The sequence below is a fragment of the Panthera leo genome, chromosome E2 (assembly GCF_018350215.1).
Source record: "Panthera leo isolate Ple1 chromosome E2, P.leo_Ple1_pat1.1, whole genome shotgun sequence".
Lineage (NCBI taxonomy): Eukaryota > Metazoa > Chordata > Mammalia > Carnivora > Felidae > Panthera > Panthera leo.
This window is the reverse complement of record NC_056693.1, coordinates 7309618-7322327: the sequence shown is the minus strand read 5'-3', so window position 1 is coordinate 7322327 and position 12710 is coordinate 7309618. Positions and strand designations below refer to the sequence as shown.

The window sequence follows — 12710 nt, the reverse complement described above, 5'->3', positions numbered from 1 at the left end:
CCACAGCTTCAGTTTCCCATGTGTCCTTTGTGTCAGTCTCCCCTCAATGTCCTTGGAATCTTTGTCTCCCCTGCTTGAGTGTCCCCTGTGCCCAGTCTTCCTAGGACACAACCTCCAACCTCCAACCTTCCTATGAACAGCACCTCCCTCTGCCTGTGTGTCCCCTGTCACAGAGAGCTCTGGGTACCAACACCTACTGTTTCCTTGCTGGACAGTGACTCCAAGGGCAGTGCCTGGGGCTAGTGTGTGGTCTCATGAGCAGGGAGGGGAGGCCTACCATGTGGATTCCAAGTGAGGGAGGACAGTTGACCTCCTCACACCTCCACCCCTGGCCTCCCCCATCTCTCAGGTCCCTATGTCCCCACATGAGTTCCACAGACATGTACAGCCTGTGATTCAGGTGGTCTGGCCCAAAGGAAGGAACCCTTTTTCACTTTGCAAAAAAATGACCCCAGAAGGGAGGGGCATTGGCAGGAAGGCGGGAGATGGGGCTCGAGCCCTGCACAGAGTGTGAATTTGGGCGAGGCTCTCACCCTCTCTGGCCTCTAGGCCCAGGGTCCCCAGCAGTGGAGATGCGGTGGTGGATGGCTGATTCCCAAGGGCTGTCCCGGCCCTGACAGCGTCTGCGTGCGAGGTTCCTTCTCTGACGAGGGCCACTGTTCTGACATCACTGTCACCTTCCTGTCGGGGCCTCCTCTCAGTCTTGCAGCTCTTAGCTTCTGAGAGACAAACCCGGAGAAACAGGCTCCCCGGGGACCCGGCACCTCCAAGCCCAGACATGCTTCTGCTGCTGTTGGCCCTGCTCTGGGTGAGAGAGGGGGCCGAGGGCCAGAGGGTGGCCGGGAGGGGGCCACAGGGGGATTACTGGCTGCAAGTGCAGGACGCAAAGGGGCAGGAGGGCCTGTGTGTGCGAGTGTCCTGCAGATGCTTCTATCCCCGGGAAGGCTGGTCTGAGTCTACCCCAGCTCTCGGCTACTGGTTCCGGAAAGGGGCCGGTGTACAACAGGATGTTCTAGTGGCCACAAACAACCCAGATGGAAAAGTGTGGCAGGAGTCCCAGGGCCGATTCCGCCTCCTCGGAAACCCCCAGGACTACGACTGCTCCCTGGACATCAGAGATGTACAGAGAGGGGACTCGGGGACATATGTCTTTAGGGTGGAGAGAGGGCCTTCTGTGAGATATACTTACACACGTGACCAGCTCTCCGTGCATGTGACAGGTAAGGAGCAGATTGTGGGAGAAGCCACAGGGGAAGGTTGGGGGTCCCAGGACAACCCGGGAGGGGCTGGGGGTAATGCATGTTGGGGCTCAGAGGCAGGGGCTGGACCAAAGCTTGAGGCTTCTCTCAAGGCTGCACCTCGGACCCTCCTCCTGATCCCCGTGTCTCCCCATCTCCCCCCAGCCCTGACCCAGACACCTGACATCTTTATCTCGGGGACCCTGGAGTCTGGACACCCCAGTAACCTGACCTGCTCTGTGCCCTGGGCCTGTGCGTGGGGCACGCCCCCCATCTTCTCCTGGACATCAGCAGCCCTCACTGCCCTGGGCCCCAAGACCCACCTCTCCTCTGTGCTCACCCTCACCCCACGGCTGCAAGACCACGGCACCGACCTCACCTGTCAGGTGACCTTGCCTGGGACCGGAGTGACCACAATGAGGACCATTCACCTCAACGTGTCCTGTGAGAACTGGGCCAGGGCCACCCGGATCCCTGATGGGGTCCTGAGGGCAGTTGGCTGGGGGGTCAGGGCCTGGGACATTGGGTGTTGGGTCCTGGCATGTGGGCTGGGAGGGGGTCAGGAGGATCTCCACCCTCTTCCCATTTATGCAGCTCCCGTGGGGACTGAGGGCCAATGTCCACCAGCCCTCTCCGTTGACGCCAATCTGCCATGTCTTTCTGTCCCAGATTCTCCGTGGAACTTGACCATCGCTGTCTTCCAAGAAAACGGCACAGGTAGGATAGGGGCTCCTCCTAGGGTGCAGGGAGCAAGGGCAGGGCCGGGTCCCTCTTGTGGGTCCCCCAGGGGCCCTCCCCCTCCCCGGCCCCCATGGCCCTGTGAGCAGCTGTCCCCTTCGCCCCCTCCCTCCCCCACTTCTGCCCTCCCCCCTGTTATCAGGAGAGCAAGAACAGGGCGACACTCACCCGGCAGAACTGCCCCTTATCATGCACCTCCGGACGCCCTCACCTTTTATTTTCCTACCAACCGTTTATCTGAGTACTTTTGAACAGCTAATCTATTCACACGGACACGTATTCATAACGCACAGCAAAGTCGGCCTCAGATGTCCAGTTCCCTCCCGGAAAGTGTCTCGTGTCCAGAGGCTGCTCTGAGCCTCAGTGTGTTTGCTAAGGATCTAAGGGGCCCTTTGCTGTCAGTAGCACAGACGGTCCTCCTTCTGCTCTGTGACTGCGCAGTATTCCTTCACGTGGATGGGTTCTGCTTCTGCGTGCGTCTTCCACTAATGGAAAATCATGGCGTTCATTTTACTGTATTAACCAAAATGCTATGATGAGTAAGTAACCTTGTGTCACCTTTCACAGCAAAGTGTATGTATGTCTGTGGGGTAAGTTCCTAAAAGCAAAATGTAGCTTTTATGTTCTTTCCAAGTTGAGAAATGCGGCCAAGTTGTCCTGCATGGAGGGTGGACAAGTGCACATTCCCACCATCAAGGGGAGAAAGTGTGCCTTTTCCTGCACTTCAGTTGACCTCTGTTCCCCGTCCCCTCATCCGGTCTCTTTTCATATCCTTCTGCTTTCTCTCTTTTTGTCTCTCTGACTCTCAGTCTCTTTTTCTCCAGCACCCACAGCCCTGGAGAATGGCTCATCTCTTTCAGTCCTGGAGAACCAGTCCTTGCGCCTGGTCTGTGTCGTCAACAGCAACCCCCCTGCCAGGCTAAGCTGGGCCCAGGGGCACCTGACCCTGTGTAGCCCGAACCCGGGGGTGCTGGAGCTGCCTCGGGTACAGGAGAGAGATGAAGGGGAATATACGTGCCGAGCTCAGAACGCGGTGGGCTCCCAGCACGTCTCCCTGAGCCTCTTGCTGCAGAGTGAGTGCATCTGTGGGGGTGGCTGGAGAAGAACAACAGCACCTGCCCCCCCCCCCACCCCCGGGGCTCCCCAGCCGCGCCCCCTGGCCCTTAAAGGGGATGTCAGCTCTGGTCTGTGCTCCCCTGGATTTTCCCTGCTACCTCCAGTATCACTGTCCTCTTCCAGCCAGACGCCAGCTGTAGGGTGGGGTGAAGGCTGAGAGGGGAAGCCAGGGGAAAGGGGCGGGTCTTGGAGGAGAGGGGCTGGGGCCTGCACACAAGATCCTTGATTTGTGGGGCAGGGAGGAGGCCCCCATGTGCCCAAACTTTAAGAAGAAGCCAGGGTGCCTGCGTGGCTCGGTCAGTTAAGTGTCTGACTTGGGCTCAGGTCATAATCTCATGGTCCCTGGGTTTGAGCCCTGTGTCAGACTCTGTGCCGACAGCTCAGAGCCTGGAGCCCACTTCGGACTCTGCGTCTCCCTCTCTCTTTGCCCCTCCCCCCCTCAAAAATAAACATTAGTTTTTTTTTAATTTAAGGAGAAGCCAAAAAACCTCAGTAATAGAAGTAAGACTGCAACGCAGTCTTTTTTAAAAAATATACATGAACATAAAATAAATATCTCAATGAACAAAGTAACTGCATTTTAAATAAAGACAGGCTGCAATCCAGCCCCTGTACGCCTCACTCACCTGGCCCTAATCCCCTCCCCCAGCCCCAAGTTCCTGTGTTTTGAGGCTGGCAGGGGGGCTGGAAAAATCTAGGGTCCCACAGGGAGTGGGAGAAGATACCAAGTCCTTGGAGAGGAATCACCAATAATTCAATCTGTGTGCAGGAAAAGCGTGGCCTTTATCAGAAAGGCTGCTGGGGGCAGTCGGGGGAGCAGGTGCAACGGCTCTGATCTTCCTGGTTCTCTGCATCATCATCATCCTGTGAGCATTGACCCTGGGGAGGGAGGGATAGCCCTGGGTGGGAAGGGCAGGCGAGCACAGGATGGAGGGACCTGGGTGGGTGAAGAATCTGAAGCAAGGGCAGGAAGGAGGTCGATGGCACCTGGGTGAGTCTGTCATGGAACTCTTGGGGCACCTGGGTGGCTCAGCTGGTTAAGCATCCGACTTCAGCTTAGGTCACGATCTCATGGTCCGTGGGTTTGAGCCCCGTGTCGGCCTCTGTGCTGACAGCTGGGAGCCTGGAGCCTGCTTCAGATTCTGTGTCTCCCTCTCTCTCTGCTCCTCCCCTGCTCACACTCTGTCTCTCTCTCAAAAATAAATAAAGATTAAGAAAAAAATTAAAAAAAAAAAAAAGAGCTCTGTCCCCATTGTCCAGGATAGGAAGGCCTGCATTCTCAACACTAGGGTCTCTAGAATGGGATCACCACTCTCCCACCTCCATCACCCTTCCAGCCCCTTAAGAGAGAATGGAGGAAGGGGTCAGTCTGCCCACAGCATGCTGAGCTGGCCAGACTGAAAGGCTTTCTGGTCTCTTCTTTCAGAGTGAGATCCCACAGGAAGAAAGTGACAAAGCCTTCAGTGGGCACCGAGAATACAGGCATGGAGAGTGCAAACGTTGTCACGAGGTCAGTGTCTCAGGTGAGTGACCTGGGCATCTTGCCATCAAGCATCCTGCCTGGATACCTATCCCAGGATGGCATTTAGAATTGCTCTACTGAGCATGGCCAAAGTTCCTCTCCTTATCTCCTCCTCCTCCTCCTTGGGGATTCCCCATCTTTGGGACAGCACAACCACTCCCTCCTCTTTCTTTCCTGTCAGGCATGCAGGAGTCACCTTCTGTCTCTCCTCCTTGTCTTTCCTACAGCCCCAAATTCACCACATCTTGTCCATTTTTCCTCTTAAGGACAGCTAGCTTCGCCCCCTCTCTCTATCTTGACCCCCATCATTGCCAAGGATTCAGAATCTTTTTCCTGGACCTCCTCATCTCCTTGCCTCTCACCTTCCTTGTCCTACACCAAGCAGTCATCTAAAAGCCACCATTATCGGGGCGCCTGGGTGGCTCGGTCGGTTGAGTGTCCGACTTCGGCTCAGGTCATGATCTCACAGTCCGTGAGTTCGAGCCCCGCGTCGGGCTCTGTGCTGACCGCTCAGAGCCTGGAGCCTGTTTCAGATTCTGTGTCTCCCTCTCTCTGTGACCCTCCCCCGTTCATGCTTTGTCTCTCTCTGTCTCAAAAATAAATAAAAACGTTAAAAAAAAATAAAATAAAAGCCACCATTATCCAGTTACTCTGCATTTAAACACCTGTTTGCCCCCATTGTCTAAAGCAGAGGCTGGCAACTTTTTCTATCAAGGGCCAGATAGATACTTTTGGCTTTGCACACTTTACAGTCTGTTGTAACCACTCATCTCTGCTGTTGCAGAGTGAAAACAGCCATAAACCATATGCAAATGAATGAGCACAGCTGCGTTCCAATAAAACTTTATTTACGAACACAGGCAGTGGGCCATATTTGATTCATGGGCCATAGTTTGCGGACCCCTGACCTAGAGAATAAAGTCCAAACTCCTCAGGAGCCCAAACTCCTGCAGCCCTGCATATCCTGGCCTCTCGAGCACCTACCTCTCCAGGAGAACTAGGGTTAGGGTGAAGTGAAGAAGGCCCTTGCCCCAGATGCAAAACTTAAGGAGGTGCTCCAAAATCTCCGTAATCCAGATAAATAATGTTTTCATGTACTATTTTTAAAAAAACAAAATTAAGGCAAAACATCCATGGTGAGTAAAATGTTAAAAAATCTAAACAATGACAGGATCACTAGACTGAAGTTAGTTAGAAATTATTTAAGGGGCACCTAGGTGGCTCAGTCGGTTGAGCATCTAACTCTCGATTGTGCCTCAGGTCGTGATCTCACAGTTCGTGAGATTGAGCCCCGTGTTGGACTCTGCACTGATGGCATGGAGCCTGCTTGGGATTCTCTCTTTCTCCCTCTGCCCCTCTCCCCTGCTCATGCACTCTCTCTCTCCAAAAGAAAAATTAAAAAATTATCTAAGATCATAACTGAACCCAGAGAAATTCTCAAACATGGCAGTATTCTCAATTGAAAATGAAAGGAGCAGAGAGGTTGATTTTGAAAATGTCCTCTCTGCGTTTGCTTCCAGTAAAACCAGGAAAGCAAAATTATCATAAATTCTGGTTCGGGTATAAATAAAATATTTAAACTGAAAGTAATGTTTTAGTACATGCATTCTTCAAGTTTGCAATAATATTTTAATTATTTTAATGTGGGTGAAAAACTGTTAGAAACACAAAAACATTATATATATATATATATATATATATATATATATATATATATGCACATGTATTTTCTTCTGCCTTAGGCTCTAGTTGGCTCAGAAAGTCACTCTTACTTTCCACTCCATCCACACTGGACTCCTCTGAACAAGGGTATTTGTGCCTCTGGTGTTTACAGGGACTGTTATTCTCTCCTCAAATGCTCTTCCTTCCCATTTCCACTTCTTCATTCCTGTTCAGCCTTCATGCTCTGATGTAAATGTCATGCTTTTCATTCATTTGTATTCAGACTGGAAGTCTTTGGAGGGTTTTGAGCAGAGTACCATGTATCTTTTATTTACTAATTCATTTGGGAAATGCTATTGAGCCCCTCCCAAGTGACAGGGGAGGGGTTGCAGGTGCTGGGGATTCATCTCTGAAAAAAAAAATTGTTCATCTGGGGCTCCGTGAAGTATTAGTCTAGACAGAGGGATACAACCAAACCAAATAAACAACCAATCAAACAACAAATAAGTGACTACAATGTGAAAGGCAGACGTGTACTTGGGGGAAAGTGAAGGGCACAGAGACCAGGGGTGCTGGGGAGATGGCTTGTGTTTTTTCTGTTCTTTATTTTTTTGTGGTAACTTTACCATCTTAGCCATTTTTAAGTGAATAGTTGTGCAACAGATTTCTAGAACATTTTCGTCTTGCAAAACAAACTCTGTATGTGTCCATCGGACAGTGAGTACCCACTTCCCCTGACACTTCTGCCCCTTGAAACCCACCATTCTGCTTTCTGCTTCTGTAGGTTTGATGGCTTTCGTAGATACATCACAGAAGTGGAATCACGCAGTTTTTGTATTTTTGTGACTGGCTTATTTCACTTAGCATAATGTGCTCAAGGTTTATCCATGTTGTAGCCTGTAACAGGATGTCCTTCTTTCCAAGGGCTGAATAATATCCTGTTGTATATAATAATGTATATAGCACATTTTCTTTATCCATTCTTCTGCAAATGGATGCTAAGTTTGTGAATGATGCTGCAATGTACATGGGCATGCAAATATCTTTTTGAGATCCTGCTTTCAATTTGGGGGGATAAACACTCACAAGTGGAATTGCTGGGTCATGGGAGTTTCCATTTTAAATTTTGAGAAACTGCCATACTGTCTTCCACAGTGGCTGCATCATTTTACTTTCCCACCGACAGTGCACAAGGGCTCATTTTTTCCATATCCTTGCCAACACTTGCTATTTTTTATTTTTCATTTTTTTTTGCTTGTTATAGTGGGCATCATCTCACTCCTCATGGATGTGAGATGATAGCTCACTGTACTTTTGATCTGCATCTCTCTAATGATTAGCAGTGGTGAGTGCCTTTGTATAGGCTTGTTAGCCATTGTATATCTTCTTTGGAGAAATGTCTAATTCAAGGTGTGTTTTTTTTTTTTTTTTACCCATTTAAAAAACTGAATTATTTGGGGTTTTTTATTATTGAATTGTAGGAGTTATTTATATATCCTGGATATTATCCTGGGTAATCACATATATGATTTGCAAATATTCTCTCCCATTCCATAGGTTTGGCCTGTGGTTTGTGTTAGCGATGATTAAGCAAAGACATGAAGGAGGTTCAAGAGTTTGCAATCTATTGTGATCAAAGAGCATGCTGGGCAGAAGAAACAGCAGGTGCAAATGCTCAGAAATGGGAGGCAGACCAGTGAATGGAGGACCAGCAGGAAGTCTGTGTAATTAGACAGAGAGAGGCAAGTGCCAAGAAATGGGACATGAGTTTGAAGAAGTCAGGGTGTTTGTAAATCATGTCTGCACACATAGTCCACTGTGGGCGTCTGGAGACTTTGAAGCAGAAGAAGGGCACAATCCAGCTTTCATGTTCACAGATCCCTCTGGCCACTAAGTGCAAAAGAGACTGTATGTGGCAGGGAAGTTAAAAAGGAGGCTAGAGGAACATTTCCGGCTGGAAATGATGGTGGCTGGAACCAAGATGTCATGAGGGTGGGGCTTGATTGCATTCCGGATGAAGTCTGAGGTTAAGGCTAAATGGAGTTTGCTAATGGATTGAGGGTGGGATATGAGTGACAGAAGGGGGTCCGGGATGACTCCTAGATGTTTCCTGTGGGCAGCCAGAAGAACAGAGGCACCAATCATCGTGCTTGAGAAGGTTGTAGGAGGAAGAGATTTGGGGGAGTAAAGGAGAAGTTCCATTTGAATATGTTCTGTGTGAGTTTTGGACGAGGGAACGGGGATTTCAAGTACACCACTGGATCAAAGTCTACAGTTCAAGGGAGAGAATGGGCTGGAGGTATCCGGGGTCCCTCTAATACTTAGTGGTCAGGGAAATGCAAAGCAAGCAGCAAAGAGACTGCTGATGGACACCTTGCAGTCCAGAAAAGAAGTGCTTTTGTTTAGGGAAGACAAGCAGTTGGATGACCTTTCTGTTGTTGCAAAGTCCAGAAAGGCGGGGACTGAAAGGGGCCCATGTGGCTTTCACGAAGCAGAGGCCTTGGTAACAATGGTGTCAGGAAGTGGTTGTGTGTGTGTGTGTGTGTGTGTGTGTGTAACTCTTACTCTGAACAATCAACAAAAACAGGAATCGTTCCGTTGAAGTGTTCTCTCATCAAGGGCGGGGAGCAGCAGAGCATCAAGGGCGGGGACAGCATGCTGCTGTCATGAACCAGCACACATTTAGTGGCTTCCAACAGCATACATTTATCATCTTACAGTTCCAGAGGTCACAAATCCAAGTCCACAAGTTTTCACTGGGTTAAAACCAAGGCGTTGGCAGGCAGGACCGAGTTCCTTCTGGAGGCTCCAGGGGAGAAAGGCATTTTCTTGCTTTTTCCAGGAGCATCTGTATCCCTTCTTTCGTGACCTAGGTCTCTGTCTTCAAGGCCATGAGTATAACATCTTCAAGTCCCTCTCTGCCTCCTTTTAATTGTAAAGATAAAGACCCCTGTGATTACATTGGTTACACCCCAATAATCCAGGGCAAACTCCCCATCTCAATATCCCTAATCTAACTTCATCCTTAAAATCCCTTTTTCCATGTAAGGTAACACATTCATAGGTCCTAGGGGATTAGGGTGTGGGCATCTTTGGGGGGCTATTTTTCTGCCTATGTCGTAGGGACATAATTTCTTTGACTGATTGTCTGTCCACGAAACTGTGAGCTCCCTAAGGACAGGTGCTGCGCTCAAATTGAGGGTTTGTAATTCTCTCTCTCTCTTACCCAGTTCCTGTCCATTATATCATAATTCACCATTAGATACTTACTTGTTTAACTTGCTTCTTCCCTCCTCCCTCGATTAAAGAGTCAGCTGCAAGAGATCAGTGCCTACATGTCTTGTACTCATTACAGTATATGCAGCACCCAGCTCAGGGCCTCGTACACAGGTGGCCTCAGTAGGACACCAGGCTTTGGGGTCAGAAAGGACTTGGGCTGGATCCTGGTTTCACCGGGGACTTTGAGCACGCTGTTTTCTTGGTTCACCCTCAGTTTTCGTATCGATAAAATGAGGACAATAATAATATCTTCCTTATGGGGTTGTTGTGGCAAATTAATGAGATTCACAAGCATCAAATAAAGTGCTATGTATTAAATATTTGAGGAAAGTATGAATGGAGGGAATTCCACAAAAATGTATGTGAGATGAATGGATGAAGGAATTTATGGACTTCTCTCCTGGGTATTCTCTGCCTCACTCTATCCCCCACTGTTTGGTTCTGACTCCCTTTTCTCTTCCTTCACGCAGGGTCTCCTGATTGAAGCCTGGGCAGGCAGCCTTCCCCCAGATGCCGCCACCCCCTCCTTACGGGAGGAAGAAGAGCTCCATTACGCAACACTCAACTTTCACCAGACAGAGACTTGCTGCCCACAGGAACAGGTGGCCCCTAGTATTGAGTACTCAGAGATCAGGACTCACAAATGAGAGACTGCTGAGACCCCGCCCTGGCTTGAGAGATCTTGGCCCCTGAAGGGCAAAGAAAAAGTCAGGGAACAATTCCTGTAGACTTAGAAGCCTTCCAGGTGATGAGCTGTGAGTACGACAGAAAGAACACAAGCTTTGTAAACAGAGTACTTCAAGTGCAAAGTCATATGTTGTGCCTTTACCAAGTAAGCGACAGACCAATCCCTGCCTTTCTGTGCCTCAGTTTCCTACTCTGTGAAATAGGGATGAGAAGCCTACCTGTAAGCTCATGGTGAGAAATTTATATAGAAATGCAAGGGACCTAGAATAGCAAAACAATCTAGTGAAGGAAGAACACGGTTGGAGAAATCAGACTTTGCTGTAAAGCTAGAGTAATCAAGACACTGTGGTGTAGAACGGAATCAAGTCCGTAAACAGAGTGTGTGTATATGGTCAGTTGAATAGCACCAAGTCAGTTCAGTTGGGAGAGGAGGGACTTTTCAACAAGTAGTGGGAGAACAAGTAGGTCAAGGTTTAGAAACAATGAAACTTGACCCCTTTTTCACATCACATGCAAAAAATTAGTCTGAAATGAATCGTAAACCTAAAAGTAAAAGTGAAAACTATAAATATTTTATTATTGTGCTGCCCAACATGGTAACCACTAGCCGCACATGGCCCTGGAGAGGTGCTACACTTAGTATGCAAAAAAAAAAAAAAAAAAAAAAAAGATAAAAGATCCCATTAACAATTTTTCATATTGATTACCTGTTGGAATGATAATACTTTGGATATACTGGTTCTTTCAGACTATTATTACAAGTAATTTCATTTGTATTTCTCTGATGATGAGTGATGTTGAGCATTTTTTCATGGCAGTTTCTTTTTAGTTTTTTTTATTATAGCTACTAGAATTTTGAAATTACGTGTTTGCTTTGCATTATATTTCTATTGGACAGCACTGCTCCAGAAGAAAATTTAGGAGTATATTTATGCATGTGCATAGATTTCTTATAGGGCATCCAAAATAGTAAGCATTATGTGTGTGTGTGTGTGTGTGTGTATAATAGTAAGCATTATATATATGCTAATAGTAAGTAAGTAATATATATAAATATATATATATAATAGTAAGTAATAGTAAGTAGTAAGTAATAGTAAGTAATATATATACATCATAGTAAGCATTATGTGTGTGTGTGTGTGTATATATATATATATATATATATATATATAATAGTAAGCATTATATATGCTAATAGTAATAGTAAGTAAGTAATATATATACATAATAGTAAGTAATAGTAAGTAGTAATAGTAAGTAAGTAATATATATACATAATAGTAAGTAATAGTAAGTAGTAATAGTAAGTAAGTAATATATATACATAATAGTAAGCATATATATATGTAAATATATACATAATGCTTACTATTTTGAATGTCCTATAAGAAATCTATGCATATGCATAAATATTCTCCTAGATTTTCTTCTGCAGCAATGCTGTCCGACAGAAATATAATATATATATTATTAAACACTTCTGTTCATCAAAAGGCATGATTAAGAAAATGAAAAGACAAGCCATAAACTGGGAGAAAAAAAATATATATATATCTCTGAAAAGGGGCTTGAACTTAGCATATATAAAGAATTATTACCAGTTAATAACACAATAACCTAACTGTTAAAATGGGGGAAAAGACACAACCATATATTTCACAAGAGATCCAAATGGCCAGCAAGTACAGGAAAGCTAGTCAACCCTACTGCACATCAGGGAGACGAAAATTCATCACAATTAGATGCCCTATCACATAGGCTAGAATGGCTAAAATCAAAAAGCCTGAGCACAGGGGCGCCTGGGTGGCTCCGTCGGTTAAGCGTCCGACTTCGGCTCAGGTCATGATCTCGCGGTCCGTGAGTTCGAGCCCCGCGTCGGGCTCTGTGCTGACCGCTCAGAGCCTGGAGCCTGTTTCGGATTCTGTGTCTCCCTCTCTCTGACCCTCCCCTGTTGATGCTCTCTGTCTCTCTCTGTCTCAAAAATAAATAAACGTTAAAAAAAAAAAAAAAAAAAAAAAAAAAAAAAGCCTGAGCACAGATATCCCTATGGGGTCAATGTCAGTATTACACCCATTTTACACACGGCAAACTAAAGCACAAATGGGCTGTCACACTGATGGTCGATAACTGCAAGCTTCGTGATACAGAGACCATGTAATGATCGCAGAGAGGTTCCATATCGAAAAAGTAAATGATTTGAAAAAAGAATGTGTCTTCTAAAATCGTCATCATCACCTCGGTCGATACCACCACAGTCATCTTCACTGTGGTCACGGCCACCACTGCCACCATCATTACCATCAAACCCATTGTCACCACGGCATTAACATCACCATCATCTCCATCATGCCTCAGTGGTTCTCAATCAAGATAATTTTGCTCTCCTTGAGACCTTTTCTTTTCTTTTTTAAAGGTTTTTCTTTTCTCTCTTTTTTTTTTATTTAAAAAATTTTTTTTAATGTTTA

At 46.8% G+C, this 12710-nt stretch overlaps 1 protein-coding gene across 2 annotated transcripts; it reads left to right on the top strand.

Annotated features, from left to right (window-relative positions):
• Positions 1-516: 516 nt before the first annotated feature.
• LOC122207857 (sialic acid-binding Ig-like lectin 8) lies at positions 517-11027 on the top strand. 2 transcript variants are annotated; one of them, XM_042918110.1, is made up of 7 exons: positions 517-1220; positions 1404-1682; positions 1908-1955; positions 2801-3049; positions 3862-3958; positions 4519-4615; positions 10026-11027. In XM_042918110.1, exons 1-7 carry the CDS (start codon positions 779-781, stop codon positions 10200-10202), a joined length of 1389 nt encoding a protein of 462 aa, XP_042774044.1. In that variant the 5' UTR covers positions 517-778; the 3' UTR covers positions 10203-11027. The 2 variants fall into 2 exon arrangements, with proteins under 2 accessions (XP_042774044.1, XP_042774045.1); XM_042918111.1 differs by having other exon boundaries at positions 4519-4602; positions 10026-10118.
• Positions 11028-12710: the final 1683 nt, after the last annotated feature.

Coding starts and splice junctions, on each gene's coding strand:
- LOC122207857 (XM_042918110.1), top strand. CDS start 779: ATGCTTCTGCTGCTGTTGGCCCTGCTCTGGGTGAGAGAGGGGGCCGAG. Junction 1,221..1,403: donor GCTCTCCGTGCATGTGACAG/GTAAGGAGCAGA, acceptor ATCTCCCCCCAG/CCCTGACCCAGACACCTGAC. Junction 3,050..3,861: donor CCTGAGCCTCTTGCTGCAGA/GTGAGTGCATCT, acceptor ATCTGTGTGCAG/GAAAAGCGTGGCCTTTATCA.